Source organism: Plectrocnemia conspersa, unplaced genomic scaffold, assembly GCF_051122295.1.
Source record: "Plectrocnemia conspersa isolate PC_06_02 unplaced genomic scaffold, ASM5112229v1 ptg000003l, whole genome shotgun sequence".
Taxonomy (NCBI): Eukaryota; Metazoa; Arthropoda; class Insecta; order Trichoptera; family Polycentropodidae; genus Plectrocnemia; species Plectrocnemia conspersa.
The window spans coordinates 23,270,630-23,294,309 of NW_028277167.1; the positions used below are offsets into that span (position 1 = coordinate 23,270,630).

General features: G+C 27.4%; 1 protein-coding gene across 1 annotated transcript in view; it reads left to right on the top strand.

Annotated features, from left to right (window-relative positions):
* LOC148237000 (uncharacterized) overlaps window positions 1–23,680 on the top strand; it is a 495,914-nt gene that overhangs the window by 407,191 nt on the left and 65,043 nt on the right. The window contains exon 7 of the mRNA XM_088183465.1: window positions 16,819–17,038. Coding sequence (XP_088039591.1) covers window positions 16,819–17,038 — 220 coding nt within the window. The remainder of the gene's footprint in view (window positions 1–16,818; window positions 17,039–23,680) is intronic.

A 23,680-nucleotide genomic window follows, 5' to 3' on the forward strand; every position in this document is an offset into this window, starting at 1 on the left:
GTGTTAAGCCGCGCTTTTTTCACTATCGTTATCATGACCTTCTGACTTTTCTGCGCTCCTAAAACAAAACGATACTGTCAGCAGAAGGGGAGGTACATAAATATTTTAATTTTATTTAAAATATTTATTAGACTGATCATTATTTTTTCAAATTTATTGTTTAGAAAATCATAAATTCGGAAAAAATATATAAAAATAAAAACAGTAAGCAATAAAATACAGATTTTTGTATAATAAATTAACGACAAAATAAATTTTATTTATACCTTATGTCAGTGGTCTCTAAAGTGAGGTACGCCAAATTATATTTACATTGTCGTTAATATAAAATAAACGATAAATTAATTGCTGCGATGCATTCAGATACTCGTAGAAAAGTTGACAAAATTGAATTTCATATCAATGTATATAACTATATGCTGTAGTGACTGTGTATTTTGTATAAATATAATTTCAGTAACCGTTTCAGTGAAATCATATCTGAATAAATTTACACCAATAGTAGCGAAAATATATTTTTACTGATGGATGTTAATGAAATTATGCTACTATAAAATATCTATAACATTCAATTTGACAGTCGCGAATTTTTGATTTACTGTTAAACCAAAACCTAGCCCAAATGAATTAACTTAATGAAAGCTTAACAACTTTAGTCAGTTTCAGAAGGTCAATTGGTAGTTGGTTCATTCCTTTAGGTTAATTCGGCTTTAAACATCAAACAGACGTTTTACAAATTTACAGTGAATGTGTATTTTTCAGTGAAGTTATATTTTGAGCAGTATAAATATAATTTCACTTACAATAACCAGTGAGCATATAAATCAAATGCCTAGTGCAATTATAAAACAGCAATTAATTTATAATTTTAGAGGCCAATACCAGTGAAACTTTATTTATTCACTGCGGTCCATCAGAACATTTTGGCCTTAACAAGTGATGTGTCACCCTACAACTATTATTTTGAAACGACATTCTCTGGTGGCATACAAGTGGCGTTTACAGCTGTCAGTCAACACCACTTACGTTGCTTTTTCATATTTTATACCTGTATCAGCATATAATTTTACTAGCACAATATTTTCACTAGTAAAAATATATAACTACTGGAAAAAATGTATTTTATTATTCAGTGTCTAATATTTATTTTTCCAGTTCCTAGCCAAAGCCATCCACCTGGGTATCGATTAATTCGTACCCCCTTTTATTTATTTATTTTTTAGGGCAAAAAAAAAGAAGAAAAAAACTTTTTTGTTTCTTATTAAGTTAGCTAGCGCTTTATTTTTAATTTTCATGCTACCGTATTAAGATTTTTAACTATTGGGTTAGAATCATTTTTATTTCTGTCATGGTAATTTAACTTAAGTTTATCGAAGTAATCGCGTAAAGTGTATTTTATTATAATTTTACTGAAATGACAGTTAAAATATATTTTCATTGGTGAAATTAATATATATATATATATTCAGGGGTAAGCGGTATTTTTTCTGACTTAAGAGTACGCAGACCACTGTCTTTAATATTGATAGTGTAATAAGAAGACTATGTATTAAGAAATTTATTATGAAAAGTATGATTGGAGTATATATAGATATGTACATATATATGAAAGGATCTATAAATCAAGTTATAAAATATCTGTCAAAATTACCATTAATAAATATTTATCAACTCGTATAAAAATATTTATAGACAAAAAATGTATGCATATGCATGATTCATCATTTTTCATTAATTTACTTTTACTAGTCAAACACATCATAAATTTAAACCTTAGATATGCAACAGTTTACGTAAAAAAATCATGTTCTGATATCATACCTATTTTTTCAAAAACAAAAAATTCAGAGCAACCTACTAAAACAACGAAGTCATGATTTAATGTATTTTAGTAACCATAACTCAACAATTGTTTTTTTTATTGTATGAGTTAATAAATATTTATTTATATAAATTTTGTCAATTATTTTAACACTAATTTTTTTATTTGTAATTTTCTTATCGTACTTTAAATATTAAATTTTTTAATCATTTGATAAAAATTATGATAAATTTGTAAAAATTAATCATAATTATTTTAAATGAAATGTAAATTTATTTAAATTTAATAAATGTGTATTAAAATTGATCTTCTAAAAAATATTTTAAATAAAATTCAATTAATATTCCTCCCCATCTGAAAGACAGATTGGTTCTGCATTAGGAACGCAGAAAAGTAAGTAGGTCATGACAGCTTAACATACCAAAGCGGTCACAGCGCTGCGCTTCTGCGTCTTACAGATGGGGAGAAATATTATTAATTAAATTTTATTAAAATAACTACAAAAGGATTTTGGATACTTTCTCAAAAAATTAGTTCAATTAAAAATGGTAACAGACCAAAATTTAAAAATAAAGAGCAAATAATTTTTTTTAGTAATTTTAGTACTGAAACTTATTTTAATGATTAAGTTTGCTAACCAGATCAGGCATTTTTTTAAATAGCGTTAATTCAAAATAAAAAAAATTAGTAACTGTTAAAAAAGGAATGAGGTGAAACACTAACGATAGCAGCAAACAGAAAATATGTAACATATTGCGAAAGCGATCGCCTCACAGTTCTGTGCTCCTAATACATAACCATGCAGCAGCAATTGGGGAGGAATGAATAGCTTCAAAAACACTTTCTCATAAATTTTGGTCTGATTTCTAGCGACCTGCTTAAGACGACGGATATTGATTATTCCATGAGAAATCTTTGCAATTATTTAAATTAGGAGACATTTTTTTTACATTTTTTTGCAATAATATGTAACGTAATGAAATTTAAAGACATGATAACTGCCGTAGTTTTATTAATTATATCGACATAAAACTTATTCTACAAATATCTCGGCTAAATTTGCTAGCCAGCTTACGGGTATGAATAAACGAAAAAGTGAAATTTTATAAAAACATTTAGAGAGTACAGAGGTTTTAAATTACAATTAGAAGTTTTGTGGAAAACCAATTTTATAAATATTCATACGCAATAAGCAAAATTTTAAATGAAATATAAAAAGTCTAAGTTAAATTATGTATTTATTTTAATATGTATTTGAGCATTTTATCGCAATTGAAACACGAAAAAAAATTGAAAAAAAAAATGAAAAATATCAAATAATTAAATTTATTATTTAATTAATAAAATCGCCCCTAGTTGCATTGGTTTGTATTAAGAGCGCAGATCTGTGAGTCGGTCGCGCTTGAAATAACATAAATAGAGCAGCGGGCTAAGCACAAAGGGGAGGAAAATAATTTTTATTTTATAATAAATATTGTTGTATTATTAGTTAGCTATTTCTAATATTTCTTTAATTTATTAAATTTAACTGAAGATGTAGCAAAATAATTTAATAACTGCGTGCATTTTTTTAAGGTATATACTTTTATATTTAACTAATTTAAAAAATAGATAAAAGCATAATATAAATTATTATAATATAACCTAATTGTCATCAACATCGCAAAAATTATTTTGATTTTGTGTATGTGTAACGCTTCATTGCACACGTGACCAGCAAACCGTTCAAAAGTTATCGCCATCGATATCTGTTATACAATATTCAATTGATGCTGCAGAAGAGGCACTCGATACATTGTGATTTTTTGCCAATCGTATTGTTAAAAATATCGAACTTTCGCTGTTGTTGTGTCTAGTGCACCTTTGTACAAAAATGCGACAGCTTTATAACATTAATTTTAATGTGTATATAAACACTAATACTTCACTGACAGATACGCGCTCATGTATCATGTTATTCGATCTTATGTATTTTAAAACATTTATATGTCATTTACTTTTGATACATTATATATTTCTAGTGATGATGCAATATTTACAGTTGTCTTAATTACTCATTATGTACCGTGATAAAATTATTGCTTTTAAATTATCATGAATATGTAATATAACAAAACAATCACATAATTGGAAAAACGGCTGCCGTGACAATTACAATGTTGTAGCTTGAAATCGATTTATCTTTGTAATTATTCATACAATCTATACATACAATCTAAAGCAAATATGTACCAATTACATGGTTAATAGTATTTAAAGGTAGTGATCAACAGAGAAGACGCGTAATGATATTTAGGGTTTGAGACAATGACCCTTTCAAATGTGGTCATCGGAGTGTTGTCATTTGTGTTGATTTTTGTAAATCAGATTTTCAATTTCGTTGCAAATGAAAACGAAGCAACGAAGTTGTTTCGACGCTGAAAAGATCTGTGTTTCTTTAAGTAGGCGAAGAAAAAATAATCAAAGGTTTCTTACTAATTTAAATCCTCATTGATTAAATAAACTAGATTCCTCTGTAATTCTTCTGAACTTTTTGTTCCTTGAAGTATGTTTCAGTAACTCTGAATGTTAAAAAAAATGATTTTATTCAAATTTTAAAATGTAATATTAATCCACATTTTCTAATAATATTATGTTCGTAAAACTTACTATAAAAATAATTATATACATACATAGCTACCATTATTAAAAAATAAATGCATTTTATTTTTAATGCACCTTTTGACTTAGAGTTAGACTTTCTTATGAAGGGGGGATAATACTCTGAATAATGATGAAAAGGGGACATTTAATGTCCAATATCGGAGACAATCAGCTTAAATTTAAATATGAGCATAATATGTCAAAACTTTAGAAATAAAAGCACACATTTGCTTTTTACTATTTGTTTACTCTTTAAACTCAAATTGTTAAAGGTCTTTGATATTTTCTTCCTTGTTATATCATTGTTAAATACTCAAATGTAAAATATATTTTATCTAAAAGTATAATTGTAAATGTTGTTATTGATTTTAAGTAAACGTTTTATGATATAAAAAAAAATATTACGTAACAGTAATTTGTTGTTGTAAGAATTAGCTTTAAAACAGCTACTTAATATGAATATGAATTAAAAAGCATCGTAATAATATCGTATTAATATGTAACCGTCATCATAATTATTCGTACATTTTAAAGTTTGCTTTATTAGTTTTATCCGTGCACGTCTCTGAAAGTTTCCCAGGCGTTCGCTTTGTGTACAATGTTTACCAGCACTGATTCAACATTCGCGTCGTTTCTCGTTACACAACCACATTCTCTCTCTCACTCTCTCTTTATCTCTCATGCAATTCTGTATGAATTTTTAAAAAACACAAAGCGCCATGCAAAATCCTCGTGCGTGCTCGGAACTTTGCGAATTTACAAATTGTGTGTATCTGTCTTTTGCTTTGTGTTATTATACGTTCAAGGGTGGGTTGCGCAGCTTTGTTGTTCATCCAGGCCATTAGTGGTCCCAGTTGGAAGTTCGGGTCGTAATATGAGAAGGGAAATGACGTTGACGAGCAGAAACCTTCCATCTTGCAACATTAAATATGAAACTTTGTTGCTCGTTCCCAAATAAATTGCTTCCCTCGGCAAGAAGACCGCGTTTCGACTATGCACGGACGTGTGAGCTTTCGATGGAACAGATGCGATTTTTACTTTATCATAACATACAGAAAAAGCCAATAAACACATTTATATAATTAAATAAATAAATAGGTGTCATACATGCTTAATAACGCAATTTAAAAAGTTGCATTTGATCTGCTTAAAAAATATATTTCATTTAAAGTATCTCCTAAATTATTAAATATCGGATCTGAAGCGTATCTTAATAGATAAATATTAAATGGTATATTTTAACAGTTTCAAAGCACTTGGTAGTGTCCAAAAATCTCCACGAAACAGTGCACTAAAATAAAATAAAACTAGTGATAAACAAACCACGAATGGTATAACTCTCCGACTATTGACCTGTAAGACCTGGTTTCGAATCCCATACGGACCCTAGTGATTTTTAAATTTCATCGTGTCTGGAAAATCTTAATTAATGATTATTATATAATTATAATTCCTATGATTAATTAAAATCGTACATATCTGGTATTGAAAAAATTCTCTTATAATGGACTATTTTCATCAGAGAGAATATCTTAATAAAAAAAATATTTAAAATCTCCTCAACTTATCAGAAACTGTGCTATAATCCCGAGTTTCACTTGGTTTTCACTTTCTTCATATGTAAAAAAAAGTGATGAAGATCACAATGACAAATCATTCGAGAATTTCTATATAGTTTCAAGTGCGAATGAATTTTAAAAAATCACCTACTTAAAACTTGCACCAACAATCAAAGAAACGATAAACAGTATTAGAAAAAATACGAACGAAAAACCATTTTACAAAAGTGTAAATTCAAAGTTAAAACAAATTAAACCTCAGATGGAAATCAGATGGAAAACGAAAAGCGGTTTTTACGAGTTTAGTAACAAATCAAAAATGCACTCAGTGATCTGTGAAACGTAAAATATTTATTAATTTCTGAAGGGGTATTAAAGACTTTACAGCCAACAAAGATCACTTTTCAGTACCTTAGTAGAACAGAAATGACATTATTGACAGCTGAAGGGGTCTTAAATTTTTTAGTAAAACTATTGAAAAATGTTAAATCTAAGCTAAGCTCTAAATTTTAACGGTCAATTAAAAATAAATTAAATAATCGAAAAAATCAGATATTTATGTCGTTAATTAAATATTTAAAAAATCCAGAATCTTTTAACAAACAAAAAAATGCCTTCTTAAGTTATTTCTAAAATGGGGAAAGAAAGTATTCACAGATAATTTAATGCCTCAAAGAATTTTAAGGACACTCGTTACTCTATTTAATCATTAAAATCTGTAGCAGCTATTAAAGAAATTGAAAATTTATCATTGATTTAACAATTAACAAAAAAAAATTGTTGTAGTCTTAGAGTAACATCTAAATATTTTAATCTGCGATTAAGATTACAAATAATTTATATTATCTATTTAAAGTCTTATTGTCGATTAAGCCAACATTAATATAAGAGAATTTTTTTCACGGTCGAAAATATTTTAACAAAAAAAAAACAGGATAATAATTCATACATATATTGTTAATATTTTTTTTAACATTTTTCTAGTTTTATATTTCAATTACATAATAATAATATTTAAATAATTAGCCATTTGAGCGGTATCGCCGTACATGTACGGTGGTAGATCTTTCACATATATAATTAAAGAAATAATAAATATAATTTCTTGAATGATATTTTAAATTTGATTTAATGTAAATTATTTTTATATAAAATATCACTAATAAATTAGGGGTACGAAATAAATGAGCATAAAAAAATATTTTATATTAATTTAAAAAAAAAATATTGAGAGCCTCTGAATTAATAAAAAAAACACAAAAGTCGAATTATATAAAAAAAATATGTAGAATAAATTCTCAAAATTTAATAATAAAAAAGATGCAAAATAAATTAATAAAACATAGTAATATAAAAATAGTATAATCACTGTTATTATACTATAAATGCAATAAAAAATAATAATAAATAAATAACAACTTTTACTTACCAGATAATTAACGAACAAAAATAAAATATATAATTACTATATCGAAATAAATAAAAAAATAACATTTGAGCTTTTTTAGCATAGATGCAATATGATATTCACACTATTCAAAGTGACATATATTAAAATATGGGCCTCTCTTCGTTACAATGGTTTTTGTGTTATTTAATATCATTGCTATAAAATATATTTTTTAATGCATTCAATTGAGGTTTGTTCAATAAAAAAAGCAAAATTATATATACTTAATAGTATATATATATGCAATATTTATATGAATAAATATAAACACTGTTTTAGGGATTGTTTTTTACACATAAGATTAAATCAAATTATATTATATAAATTACACATAATATTATATATAAATATCAAAAGATAACCGATGTATTGATAGACAATTATTTGATACAGTACATACATACATATAAATCAATCATCTTTAACTGAATTTCCAACAACAGCAAAGTGATTCAATAAAACCTCGGATATACACGTCCACGAGTATCGCGATGAGTTTTTTTTACAACAATCGAATTGCGCTCAAGCAAAATACGTGACTTCAAATCCAATTTGAGAGCTTTCTAAAAGTGTATGCACAAGGATCATAAAGTTTTAAGTAATATCATCGTACACTCTAAGTATACAAACGAGTACACAGTTATATTCTGGGTACATAGCGGCAAGCGATATTATTTATTTATATTTTAAAAAGCCTGTAAAGTTTTAAAACTTTTTAAAAATTTAAATATATTCCAATTGGATTTCATTGTTTTTACATGCAGTGATTGTATGTTCAGTTCACATACGGCCAATTAGCAAGCGAGTCGGCACGTCAATTAGCGAATCCTGGCGAAAACTTGTTCCATATGCCTATAAGCCCGTGCCCCATGTCTAACCCACCCCATTGCAAAACCCAATTTTCGATTGGAATATAATCTAACACACATGCTATTTATAGATTTTTTAGCTTGAAAAATATATATAAAAATATTGACATATGACGATTTTGTGTGAATATGTTTCAGTCTAAATAAAAAATGTGAGTTGATAGCTCTATGTACAGGACAATTTTTATTAGCTTTTAAAGCATATGATATTCGATATAACTATATAGCAAATTATAATATAACTACAATATATATCTACTCCATATTCAAAATACTTTTATGAATATTTAAAATAATTATTTAATCAGTATAAAATATAATGCTCCGGTTTTTATGATTATTTATATATACACACAATCACACTACATTGTCTATAATTTATCCAAGCATTTTGAAGCACAAGTATAATATTTCCATAGTTTCCTTGCTTTCTCACGTTGTTTTCCAACCCAGGATGCACTCTTGTGATCTTCGACGTGCTAAGACAGTGTGACTTGAGCTGAAAAATTGTGATGCTTAAAATGCGCTCTAGGCACGCTTCATATATCATCTGTCGCTATCCGTTTTCGAACTAGAACCATATATTATATCAGAGTAAACGTTTCACTATTTCCCCTAGCTGCAAATTTACACTCGACTTGAACGTTTGCCCATTGTGTTGCACAATTTGAATCCACATTTCCTATTCCGGTACCAGCGCACACACTATGTACACAAGTTGTACACGAGTACAAATATTCGATGTCTTTCCGACCCTCATGTCGGATAATGTTTCTTCTTTGTGAAATTTAAGCGAACTAACATGCAAATTTAATTGACATTTTTATTTAAATTGTAATAAAAAAAATCGATATTGCAATGATTGAATATTTATTGATTTTTAAGAAAATACGAAACAGCTGCTTTTAAAATGTATTTTTAGGTAAATATTGTGCTATAGTATAAATTAGGTGCAGTTACAACAGCGATAAAAATATATGATGCATCGTTCGTACGTGAAAAATTTACTTCTGGCGGTTTTAAAATGACAGCTGTGTTGAATCAAATCTTTCAAAGTTGTTCGAATGCTTTTCTCCAAACTTTAACCCTTTAGCGCGCAAAGGGCGAAAACGGTCGATATATCGACCGACGACATAACGGTCTATAATTCAATACCTATTCATAATAAAATCTTCCTTAGCATCACAATATGTCATCGAGGAAGCTCTTTCGTTCATATATCGACCATATGAAATTAAGTTGTTGCTATAGGCCAAAACACGATAAAATCAAAAATCAAAATAAAACATTACAAAACTCTAAAAGAATTATTTTTTAACAATATTTCTTTATATTTGTATATGTAATATATTTCAAACAATAAATTATATTTGTAGGCCAATATTTGATCGTTCATTATATAATAAACATATTTTTAAAATATCACCCTAAGTGGTCAAAGGTCGATATATCAACCGACAAAATTTTCGAAATTTCCAAAAAAATAAATTTTTTTTTTAATTTTTTTTATTAAAATTACTTTTTATATATAATAAAAGTTCTAAAAAGTAATTTTTTAACCCTTAATTCCAAAATAATTAATTTGCGCGCTAAAGGGTTAAACGTGTTGATCTGAAGGTTTAGGCTCGTATGGAATCGTTTGTATCGATTTATTGTGAGCTTCACGAGCTCAGGTTCTAAATTTAATGTTGTTCCAAACCGGTGTAGTGAAATAAAATAATAATTTCTTTGAAGACAAGTAATGTATAATAAGAAGAATAAGAATTAAGGTCGGAATAGCGTAGCCCATAAAATCAATACTAATGACCAAGTGTCTACGAGATCGAGTCATGGCAGCAGACACTAATTTTTATTTATAAAAATTCCCGCAAGCGTATTACGTCAGTAATGTGTTTTTGTATGTTTTACTATCTACTTAAGAAGCAGTTTTTCTTAGTTATTTAACATTTAAACACATGTCAGGCGAATAATAAATATGTATTATACTCCTTTATGCCAAATCGCCGTACAAGTACGGCAGCTAGTATATAAATAAATGGCAATATGCTTAAATTAGTTTCACTATAATTAAAATCTTAAAAAAATAATTAACGAAAAAGTAAGATAAATACTAAAAAAGATTGGTTTTGGAAATTCTGCGAAATAAATGCTTTAAAATATAGTATAAAAGTAAAACAAAATTTTAAGAAAAAAATTAACGAAACACAAAAATAAATAAGTACTGAAAAAACAACGCAAAATTTTAAAACACTTATTTAAATATTTTTTAAATTATAAAGTTATAAAATAAAAATTCAAGATTTATTCAAAATATTTTTTTTAATCTTAAAATAATTTTTATTTTATTATGGATTTAAAATATTTTTGGTTTTATATAGATTTTAAATATGTTTAGTTTATTATAAATATAAAATATAGTTAAAACTTTTTGCTCTTATTAATTATTAAAATATATAATGATGCGCAGAAAAAAACATAACTTTAAAAAAATATCAATCAAAATATTGTTTAATAAAAAAAGCCAAAAGTCTCAAAGTTATTATTATTTTTAAAGCCCATATTGTGTTTACTGTCCACTTTTGGTCTAAAGCAACAGATTAGATGGTCGATATTTTCATTTTATTGTTTCTTACTAATTATTAAATGTTATTAAAAACTGGCTTTCATATTTACACCTAAAAGATATATTTTTTTTAATTATAATGTAAGTTATGGTGTAACTAAAAAACGTTCTTATTACTGAAATTTATGATAAAATTGTGTTATACTATGTAAGTTGTATGTTATTTATATCACATTTTTTATATTGATATGAATATCTAAACAAAAAACATTGTTTCATAAAACGGGTCCTCAAACACCTAAAATACGCTAAAACACAATCAATGGCTTATAATCGCTCACATTGAACCAACCATAGGTCATCGATTGTGTTGTAGCGTCAGTAAGGTGTAACAAAATATTTTTTTATATCAATCATATTTCTGAGCGGATGTGTAACCTTAGTTATTTATTATAATTATTTATGTAAACTGAAAACCTACTCTTAAATTATACAAAATGTTACGTTTTAATAATATTTTTTATGTTGCAAACCTTTTGGTACTTTTTTGTTTTTATAATATTTAGTAAAGTTGCAAACCTATTTTTAAACGTATTTCAATGTTCAGTTTTATTAATATCTAGCTAAGTTTTAAACCTAATCTTCAATGATGTACAATAATTAAATGTCTAAGTTGCAAATCTAACTTTAAATAATATAAAATGTTATCTACTGGAAATATTTAGCTATGTTGTAAACCTATTTTCAAATGAATTGAAAATGTTAAGTAGTTTTTTATAGATTTAACCATTTTGATTATTATTTAAAATCCTAATCCTAGTATCTCATTATTAATAATAAAAATAGTAAATGCCTCTGCTTTTCGCTATAATACATATTATTATTATTATTATTGTTTATTAAAACAAAATATACTCTTTCTTGATTATGCAAAAATAGCTCATTACTTAAAAAATAATAAGCTGCAATTGCGCCAAAATTTTTGCTGTTATAACGCCAGTTTATTTACTTTGAAATGTTTTATGGCAATAAGTCCAAACGCCGTTGCTTCTATTGTTTGATTTTTAATTTTTTTTTTTAGTTTATATAACTGTCCTAACTTTTCGAATGATTTTTGATATCATATATATTTATTTTCTTATGCACTATCATTTTTATTTAGGTATTCAAGCTTAAACAATGACCATAGAAATCTACAAGAACAAAGGTTATAAAATGGAAAAAAACACTAGATAAATTGAATTTTGTAAACACTCAAGAACACTAGTGTAAGCACCTAAGAACTGCACAATAGCCACATAGTCTTTCGGCGCATCAAAATGATTTTTGAATAAGTTTCAAGATACGCCCAGAAAAAATACTAATAGTTTCGCATCGAATCAATTAAACGGTCACACATAAATACCCAAATTAAAAGTTAAGCTTTTACTAAATGGATGAATAGGAGATTAAGCTTAATATTAACGCGTTGCTTATCAAGTAAATTTTATTATCTATTAATACGGTTTTCTATGTATTTACTTAATGTGAAACACAATTAAACAGAATTAAATTTACGCTCATTTCGCTATGATGCTTTTACTTAAAAAAATATCGAATTAAAGCAGCATTATCTGGAGTTTATAAAAAAAACTATTGTGGATTTAAAGCCATATTTTAATTTGGCACTAATTCTTTATGTTAGTTTTAATTAATATATTTAAACTATTTATTAACGATAATAATAAAAGAACATTATTTTTTGTGTAATTGTTTAAATATTAACAAATGATGGTTATTTATTCATTTATTGTAAATTTTCTGTTGCAACGTGACAACCGTTAACCTACCTGCTTTACAATAATATAAAAATAATTAACAAGTAAGTGATTTATAAAACCCACAAATTATTTATATAGCGCAAAATTATGATTGTTCTGGAAAACCTTATTTTCAATGATCAATCATAATTATAATTAAATAGTAATCAATAATTCCGATCCTTCGGATAGGGATGGGAATTAAAAATTACTCGGATATGTGATTTCAATCCAAATCGTAAGAGTATAAGCCAAATTGAATCACTGTCTTTTTGTGACAGTAAGAGGCGGTTACCTCATATATAAAATTATTTTAAAAATAAAACTGTTATACAGGTATTTTATTCGATAAGCGTTATCGTCGCTCCATCTATTTAACGGTTTTCTCGAAAACGAGTCACGTTCGGGCTCATTAATGACCGAAAGACAGAACGTTTGCGTAGCAGTGAGCATAAGTCAGCCGAGTCGGGAAAAAGGTTGAATTTTGAGTGAAAACTTTTGAAGAATTTGTTAAACGCACAGGAAACGTGCGTGCAAATATTACTTTCGGTGCGTTGGGGAATTTGCCAAAAAGGCCCGATGATAAATCACGTAGTCGGCATTAAATATTCAATCGTGGTACGTTAGATTAATTTCGTTAGATAAAAGCGAAATTCAGACTCTTTTAACTTACAGTTGGTCAGAAAAAATGAACGCAGACACTGAAACTGTTGTTTTTAATATGTGTATATGTCTCACGTGTAGCTTAATAATTTATTTATATATTACTTTTTGCAGAATTGCAGACCTTCTCAAAATTAGTATATACGACATCTATTTGTTTTTTATCGCTATTTTGCTAAAGGATAGAAAGTTATACTGTAACTCATCTAGTGTCTACGCATTGAGCTTACATCTATTCGTTGCAACAAAAAAAATGTTTGCATCTGCTTGACCCTTATATAATACTACCCTATGTATTATTGTAGTTAGCCATCATTATAAATACTTTTTTAATAAAACAGTATTACGTTATTCCAAGTTATTTATAAAACAGTATTGCCTCTAACGTCACGCATGGAGGTCTATAAATTTGACAACATTTTCCACAAATGAGTTATACAGCATATTATGAAACTGTCTGATTTCCCTCGGTTCCTGCAGTATATCTTAAATTTGTCGTGGCATTTAACCCGATTTCATAGAGAAGTCCAATACAGGCTTTGCGCGATTAGCTTTCGGCAAAATCGCCAATTGGCAAGTGTTAATTATCGAAACCGGAACAAAGCCCCCCGGAGAGTGCTGAGTCAACACACGGCAAAATGTGCAAAACTATTCAAAAGCTTTGTAAAACTAATGGATTGTGTGACATGCGAAATCTGCCACCAATGTTTTTATACTGGCGTAAATCGAGTTACTTAACCGAAAGCCACATTTATGTAATATTACGGTATTTTATGCTCACGTCCGTTGTTGATACGCCTGGATATTGCTTTATCTGAATTGTCTAACCGTCAGATTACGGTTGAAAGTCAAATAGCAAAGTTTAATTAACAAAGCGTGCTTCACATCCGCGGGTAATTACAAAGTTTAGTTGGCGACCTGCGCGTTAAATTAGTTATATCCCATGGCCGATAGCAGTTCAAGGTTCGCGAGAGGATTAAATCTGAATCTGATTGGATTTAACTTAAATTTTCATGTTGTGTTTCATCAATTAGTGCTGTTTGGAATTTTCTAAGCATATTTTCCGAACGCATCGGAAAATATGCTTAGAAAATAGTATTACCTTCACGAAATTAATATAGACAACCGTATCGTTAATGTATTATACTTTTTCAGTAAATATTTTAAATATTTACAATGTTTTTCTAATTTTTGTTAAATAGCCATGTTTGAGTTTAAATAGTTTTTAAAAAATATTTTAAAACAAAAAAACCTTTTACAAAGTAAAATAAAAAAATCACGAATTATTAACCTTATTATTAATATGAATATAGAGCTAATAAAAAATAGATTAATTTATCTTAAATTATGTATGTATAGGCTTTTTATGTCGTAGTCATCGATTCTGTAAATTAGTGGGTCAATATGTTTTTGCATAATATTTTATAATATGCTTCGGTATGACTACTGAAAATTGTTGCTATTAGATTTTTTTTAGTTTTTAAGCTGGATAATAAAAAGTGTGTTATTTATTATTTGTATCGCCTAATTTTGAATGACTAAGAGCTTAGACTCAATTGAATTGCTGATGTAATTTTATACTGAGCAAGTGTATGTTATTACTAGTAAAATTACCTATTTATATAGTAAAATCATATTTTTTTTTGCAGTCCGCTTTTTCTGTCAAGTATCAATTTTAGGGTCGCAATGGCAGCAAGCTCTTCTGCGCTAATTTTTTTCAATATGCTTAGTCCAGATGTGTTCCTAAATATTTGATGCTCGTTTTCGTAACTATCGTAATTAAACAGGTTATCCCAATGCGTCACAATTAAATACTTGAAACAATATTTTGTCTATTCCCGAGAGGGAATAGATAAAATATCCATTCTTCTGTGAGGCCCTCTGCACTTTAGTTACAACAATAAGCAATATAGAGAAACGATTTTTATCATGATAAATATACTTTTAAAATAACTATTATTTATTATTATTAAAAATACATTTTTTATGTTTTTTATACATAATATTTATAGATAAAACGCGTGTGCAATAATGTTTATACAAATATATTTTCTCATATTCTATCTTTGCTTTATAAATTCAGATCTATTAGATGTATAACCCTGTTAACTTATTAATATGTTACATATTACATAATAAAATTAGAAGTTTACAATAACGTGTGATATTTAATTACTTTTAATGTACATTTTCGTTCATGATTTAATTTAAATAATTGTAATCATTATTTAAAGATTCCTTAGCGTCTTTATTAATAGCTTTATTAGCTTATAAATATTTAATTTTTAGCATGTATACATAATATGTTTCTCTAGCTGTAAAATTATATTGAATATTTGTAATAATTCCCACATTTGTTAGATTTTTTGTATCTTTGACATTGCTTTGTTATTAATAAGCTCAAGCTTTTCTCGAAATTTTATTTTACACAACGTCTCGTTTCTTAATTGTAGGTATTATCATTTTTTTACTTTGTACAGAATATATCAAAAATAGCAATTATAAAAAATGTAGAGAATATATTTCAATATTGAATGTTATTTTGCTCTATCTTATATATTGTTAATGTATATGTATGTAAATATAAATTTATAATAATAAGAGTAAGTTTCGAAGGACACTATATATATTGAAAAGTCAAAGTTTGAATTAATTTATTATCTAATAAATTAGAAACACTTTGTATATTACATTTTTATAACATTGTCATCTAAAAATTAAATTCCTCGTATTCTATTATATGGATAGAGTAAATTTTATTTTAATTGGAATTTCTTTAATAAATTTGATGTAAATTGAACAGCAATTTATACTAAAGATAAAAATGAATTTTTACATAATTATTATCTTGCTTTGATTAAAAATTATTATTATATTAGAGGCAATAAAAAAGTTTGAAGCGAAAAATGTTTAAACAACAAATAACTTAATTTTTAATTAATATATGTTAAGGAACATAACAGGAATTTTCTCAAGTATAATTTATATAATATACTTAATCGAAAGTTAAGTAAATAATTTACCTAACTGTAGTATTTATTTTTATTTATTTATTAAAATATAATTAATACCATCGTGACCCCAATGCGTAAGATTAGAAACAATAATAAAAAAATACGTAGTTTGAATTACAAAATCATAAAATATTAAAATCAAATGATACGAACCGCACCAGCTCCTCGCTGCTGACATTAAACAGGAGCTGTGCTTCTTAATACGCTGCTACTTTAAAACATAAAATCTATGCAAAAAAGTAAAACTTTTACATCAACCCAATATACGAGATTATGAATTACATATGTATATAATACATTACTATATTGATGACTTTTTAATGTAATATAGTTAATAAAGGTATTTTACAACTAGCCATAAAACGAAATATTGCTTTTTTTATTGATGGAAATCTCTTTTTATGGCGCAACTATTAATTTTTGTTTTATTTTCCAGGATATGGGACCAGTGCAATGTGGTGCAGGACTACCTGACCGTATACGACGGCGGCTCGCACACGTCGCCAGTGCTTGTCAGACTTTGCGGCGGGGATGCGGTGCCGGACATTGTCAGCAGTGGTCCCAAAATGTTGCTCGAGTTTCACACGTCGCCATTCGACAACCCATTCCACCCGGTCCCGCTCAGCTACCTTCCAGGCTTCGAGCTCGAAGTTCAGGTATTAATTATTCATAGGACATCAATAGACCATTATCTCTTGACTAATTGCTCCAAAACGGTTGCGATTAATCTAAAAAAATCATTGACTCTTTTTTAGTACATAAATCCCTATTGCTAATATCGATAGCTTTGTCAATGCACTCTTAACTATCCCAATTACTATTTTTGTTTCCGGCTCACATTCACCGTTGCCCCAAGTTGACCCAAAATAGATGAGCCCATTTATATTATAAACGTGAATAAAACATTATCTGACTGTATATGTACGAACGTACTACATACGTGACGTTAACTCGTCTATTATTGAGTATTACGTTTCGCAAAACTTTATATATAGTACAAGTTTCCTGACTTAACTGCTTGGTACAAAACGTGACCGTTTCTAGTTATCAGGGTGTTGCATATGTAATGCCGTAGATTTTCAATATTTATATAATCCTTTATGTGGATTGGATTATTTAGTAAAGAAGAAAAATAAATTATCTTCTTTTCCTATGGTACTGCGTCATTAATTTTAATTTATACTCGTATAGTTTTAAAATATTTACATGCAGAACTTCAGCTACATTCATATTGTTTACTACTGTCCTAAACAAAGCAGTACTGCTCTATCTTATTGTTTGTATAAATTCTTGATATTTTTCATCTGCAATATCATTTCTACAGTTTTTACTTTGTTCACTCAACTGTATGTTAAAAAAGTTCAAGACCTTATCGCACATCTGCTGTCGCTTATCTTCAACTTATATACTTTCCCCGATGTATAAAAAAATACTATAGTGACTCCTATACATAAAATATGGAACTAATCTATGATAGAAAATTATAAGCCATTGTCGATTTTATCAACACCAGCCAAAGTTTTCAAAATCATACTTCATAAATATGCTTTAAAACATATCGAAGAATTTTTAATTAATCAACAGCTTGGTTTTAGCGTATTGAGATCAATAGCAACAAATCTGTTGTTTTATTACTTTTATTATGATCACTAGAGATATAACATAACTTTTTTTTATTACCAGTATTAATTCAAAACAATTCAAATATCTAAATCGTTCTATTCTGCAGATTTTAACCTTTACATAATTTTCTTAGTCTAGACTTTGTCTAACGCCCCCTCTATTATCTTATCTTATTTTTTTAAATCTTCTGTTGTAACTTAACAGACGTTACCCCAATGCATTATAATGGGGTAAATCAGACATAATTAGTACCTACAAGTTTCAACCACAAGACTGAAAATCTGTCAATCGGTGGCATCTATAATATAATATATTACTAATTAGTATGTGTAATATAATTTATAATCAACAGATGTCACTGCAGCATAGGCCATTTTTTTATAGATTTTTTTTATTTAATAAAAATTTGAGAGCCGCTGCCGGGGCTCGAACCCGCAATTTCAGAATTACTAGTCTGAGCCGTTACGGACTGCGCTATTCCGTCCTTATATCTATATCCATATTGCTAAAACGTTGTATTGAAACATTTTAACTAAAAAAAATTTTTTGACTTTCATACTTTGCAGAAAATAAATTATATTTTGCTAGTCTAGTTATTGTTTTAGGAAACTATTCTCTATCATGAATTAAATGTAAGACTTGCTTCTTTGTACTTGGCATTAGATTTTCATTGCATTCATTTATACTTGATCTTTTTGATATTATAATAAGCTACGATTTTTATGTCAGCACAAAAATGACTTATGTTCACAATTTCGACTTAAAACTTTTTTAGTTTCTGATAATTTTCACGCACCTTTTGCAGCTCAAAAAAGCAATAAAGAGAAAAAATATAGAAATGTTTATTGCATATAAAAATAATATAATAGGTTAAAACAATCAAAATAAATTTGATGCCATAATTCAATCTTAGATTTAGATTTAATCAAATTAGAACACCTAGCGTAATTTGTACCAGATAACGGTTCTGTTGTGATTATAAAAACCCTTTATTTGATAAGTCAAAAGTATTTATACAGATTTTTATTTGTATGATGATAGATATTGAGGCCAGAAAAGCAACCGTTCAGGTTCAGACACTTATGCACCACTTCCTCAGGCTAGTTTACAGGCCCATAGGGCGCAAAAGGTTAATTGTCAGTACAGTTTTAATGCTTCAATGTAAAGCAATAAGTTCTACTGTCACTAGAGACTCCAATCTGAATATTTGAATACCAAATTTATTTACCACTTCTTAAAAAAATTTACTATTTGGTATTAAAATATTTGTTCAACTATTTTTTCATATTTGTAGCGAAATATTTTAATAATATTTAATTTATAAAAACTGATAGTTGTGTTGTCTTTGTGTATTATATACAACAACGCAGGTAGTTCTTTTTTTCGATCTACAGCCTAAATGTGCCTTTTTTGTTTTGCAAATTTACTTCATCATCTTTACGCTACTAAGATAATAGATGACAAATAAAATAAAATTAAAAAAAAATTGTTTTCAAATGCTGAAATTCTAGAAATTGCTCATATTTCCGAGTTAATATTGTGCAGCTGTGGACTTTCTCAATTACTGCTACTATTTTTATATATCTTTTAAATTAAAACAAATATTATTTAGTTTTAAATTATCTCTTATCTCATATATCTCTTTTTAATCTCTAAGAAATCAATAAAAAATCAAACAGATTTAAAATAATTATTTTTATAAAGTCAACTTTGAGCTGAATTGCGTTTGTTTGTTTTTTTTTTGTTTTTTTAATGCAATATATTATATTTATTAAGTAATAACAGTTATTCTTTTTTAACTGTCTCTTATATTTTGTCATTTGCAAAGAAGTAAAAAAATCTACTCTTAAATATTAAAATATTTTTTGTATTTTAAGCAAACCATAAAATCTAAGTTTTAACATGATTTAACGATATTATGTATCTTTGACGCTTTGTTGTGAATGTTACAATATTAGTACTAAAATATGCTATGGAGTGTGCCATATAGATCTGATCTTAGCCCACTACTGTTTATTGCTTATAAATAACATAAACAAAGCAGTTGCTTATTCGGTCTGACGATTTTAAATATTTAAAAAACATTAGAACAATTACTAATTTTTCACCTTTTTATGAGTTTTGCTAAATCATTTACTAATATTTCATAAATGGACCATTTTCAAATGCAGCATTTATTTAAAAATTATTAAGTATTATTTTCGATTTCATATAACATATTTAAAATATTAAATTATAGAACATAGATAATGTGTGATAGAAAAATATTACTTTTAATTTAAGTAATTTGCAGATAAAAAAATATGTAAATTATAATATAGTGGTTTTATTTATTCATTATTTTTAGTCAGTATTATCTCAGGGATAAACTTTATTACATGTTTAAATAATTAAGTAATATGTTTGTATTTATAAATATATATGCAAAATACATTACAAACTTTTCTACTGTACCTAATGTAGAACATAATTTTTTAACAAAAAAAATGGTCCTTGAAGAAAAATATATTAAGGCTTTTTTGTTTATAAATATTAAAAAATAAATGGTATTTATATACACCATGGATGCGAAGTTAGTTAGAGGACCTATTCACATTGTAGCTCTGCGTTGTAATTACCTTTAAAAATAAAAATAAAATCGTTGCGCGTCCCAGCTTATCGTGGCTGTTTCTAAGTAGTTTTTTTTAATTAAGTTATAAATTTTCTCAATATATATCATCCATTTTTATGATTTTTAAAATATAGAACAATATTATTCTTACGCCTCATTATTTTTTATGCGCAATTTTGGAGCAGCTTAATATTATATACAAAACTTTTAGTTAATTTACAATAATTTAATTCTCCCATTTATATTTTTAACGAGTACAATACTAATATATAAATCGTCTAAAACTTTAAACGTATATAGAATCTTTTTTCATAAAATTGTATCGTCGCACTGACCAAGTATATAAGCGTATATAGCATATAAATATAAAGAACATATCTTTATTGGGGTTGTAGTTGAGAAAATAACTAATAAAGTTACCGTACACCAACCTAATAAATTTATTACGCCATATCTCTAAAGGTGACCAGTCTAAGTGTCATCCGTACGTTTTAACGATCTGGAAGCATTCGCAAGTACCTGCCGTATAAATAAAGAGACCTCAAGTTTTTGACCTTTCGGGCGAAATTCACCGAAAGAAGTTTTAATTGCTTTTTAAGTCATTAAGAAACTCGAAACTTGACGTCGGAGCACTCTGGTACCTTTTATCCGCGGAGACCAATAAAAGTTTGATTATCTATCGATGTGTATATGTGTATTTTTTTATGTGCAACGTTCGTTCCAATTTTGATTTTCCCTTTGTATTGTGTTTGAATTCACATTAGGTTCGTTGTGTGGGTAGCGAAACTTTTCTCTTTAAACGTATAAGGTTTTGAAACTTAAGGGTGTGTGTATCCGACCCACCGAAAGTTCACTATCGCAATTTAATTCTGGATAGGGTAGTTGCACAATTGCTTATCACGCTTCTGTTTCAAAGACGTATAATACGCAAAGTAAACTTTAGTTAATTTAAAACAGTGGTGATCTAAATTAACCAATGAATTTGTATTATTTAATTATTTAATAATAAGATAAAAACCCACTTTTTATATGCCACTGTGTGAAAATTATTGTATGTTCTTATACAATCGCTTTGAATGCTCTTTGACGGCGGTTCTTATTTGTTTAGATTTGCATCTGCACTGCTTCGGGAGATTTTAAATGCATATTTAGTTCTTACAACTCAAAGCGCATGTTTAATATTCCCTCGGAAAATTATAGCTGTAGGAATTTAAATAATTGAAATGTTATTAAAAATTTTCCAGATATTATCATTAATTTATATATCAGTAAAATATTTTTAATGTTGTGCTCTTAAGAACGACGATGCTAATTATAATACATATTCTAGCTTCGCAAATTTATTTAAATTAATTTGTTGTATGTGATTAAGGTAATCATTTATATGAGATTACGTTAATTGATACTTTTAAAGAACCATCTTTGAGCGATTTGATTTTAATCGCTCCGCCCATCTCTGCGTTAAAATCACCTTTGGCATAATTAAACGGTGATTTAACCGCCTTTGTCTGGACCATGATTAGCATATTCGATAGTCAGATTTTTACGTGAGATGAAGCGACGTCTGAAAGGCTATGAAAGACAATGCTGGAGAAAGGCGTCGACTTAAGACAAAGGGACCAAAGGCGATCGTTTCGCTTCGGTGAAACGAGAGAAGGAGAGAGAGAGAGGGAAAGAGAGAGAGAAAAAAATAGTAGCAAATCTCTCGTTTAACAAACGTATCCGACATTTCGTTGAGAACAATGAGAGATAAAACCTTTAGCGGATTTAATTACGGGAGTCAAGCTTCTGGAGTACTTTGTGTTTTTTTCCTCTCCATCAAAATCTATCAATGTATCCTTCGTGAAAATGGTCTCCGACGTATTCGTTCCGCTTCAATTAATTTTCCCGTGCGGTTTGATGAAGCTACATGTTCCCTAAGGATGTTAAATTTATACGCTTTGAGCTGCAAAAGCTAAATATAGAAAATGAAAGAAATCCTAGACTTAGCTGCATCATAAATTTATCTCTTTATTTTTAATTTGTTTTAATAATATTTTTAAAATGCTAAATTTGCTCATAATTATTTGGATATATGTTCATTGTTCATAAATTTCTACAAATAAAATGAATACTGAATTCTATCAAAATTGTCTAAAAAAATAAAAATATAATTTTGTGACATTAGTTAAGTAAGCGTAAATATATTAAGAAATAGTGGATAAGATTTATAACCTCAGAGCCAATTCTGTTATAGATAATCTCTTCTTATTCCTCATTGTTCCACAATTATTGATATAAAAATCTGCATAAGATTAATTTTTTTCAAACTTTTGTAAAAAACTGTTAATATTAAAGAGAATAGAGTGGTTTTTTAATTTTTAGTAATATTAATTAATATAATTTTTTGATAATAAAACGATTTTTTTTAAAGGTAAAATCTATATTTAACCAATTATATATTTAACGTATATATATATTTTATTTTTTTTAAATTTACCTCGGGTTTTATGGCAAATAACTAATCAAGATTTAAGTTTTATGGGGAAAAACTAATCAAAGAATGTTTTTTATGAAATTTAATATGTTTTTAAAATCAAAATATCTTATTTTTTTATCTGGCATTATCGTGGTTTAAAATATTGGCATTATGTGTCTGCTTATAAGTCAATACCATATTCAAAATATATATTTGCTGTTATAACTCATCAACGTTTATAACCTTATAATATTAAAACAAATAAAAAAACTTGTTTGGGTATTAGAGTTGCGTTTTAGGAGATTATATAGTCATATTTATGTTACATTATTATACACAACCTATATCTTATCGCCTATTACAATTTAACCATTCAGGTTCATTAAATTAAAGCGTTTTACCTATCTAAAATTTTTTTTTTATTGTTGAAATAAGACATTATTATATAAATCATTTTAACAGCTCAAGTTTTAAAGTACACGTCATAAATCAGAAAGAATTAAAGAAAAGATAACGCGTGCATTCGAGTTTGCTCTTGAAACGGCCGTTCCTAATCTGTTCTAGCGGCCAACATTAATTTGATTCGAAAGATTCGCCACTTTCCTA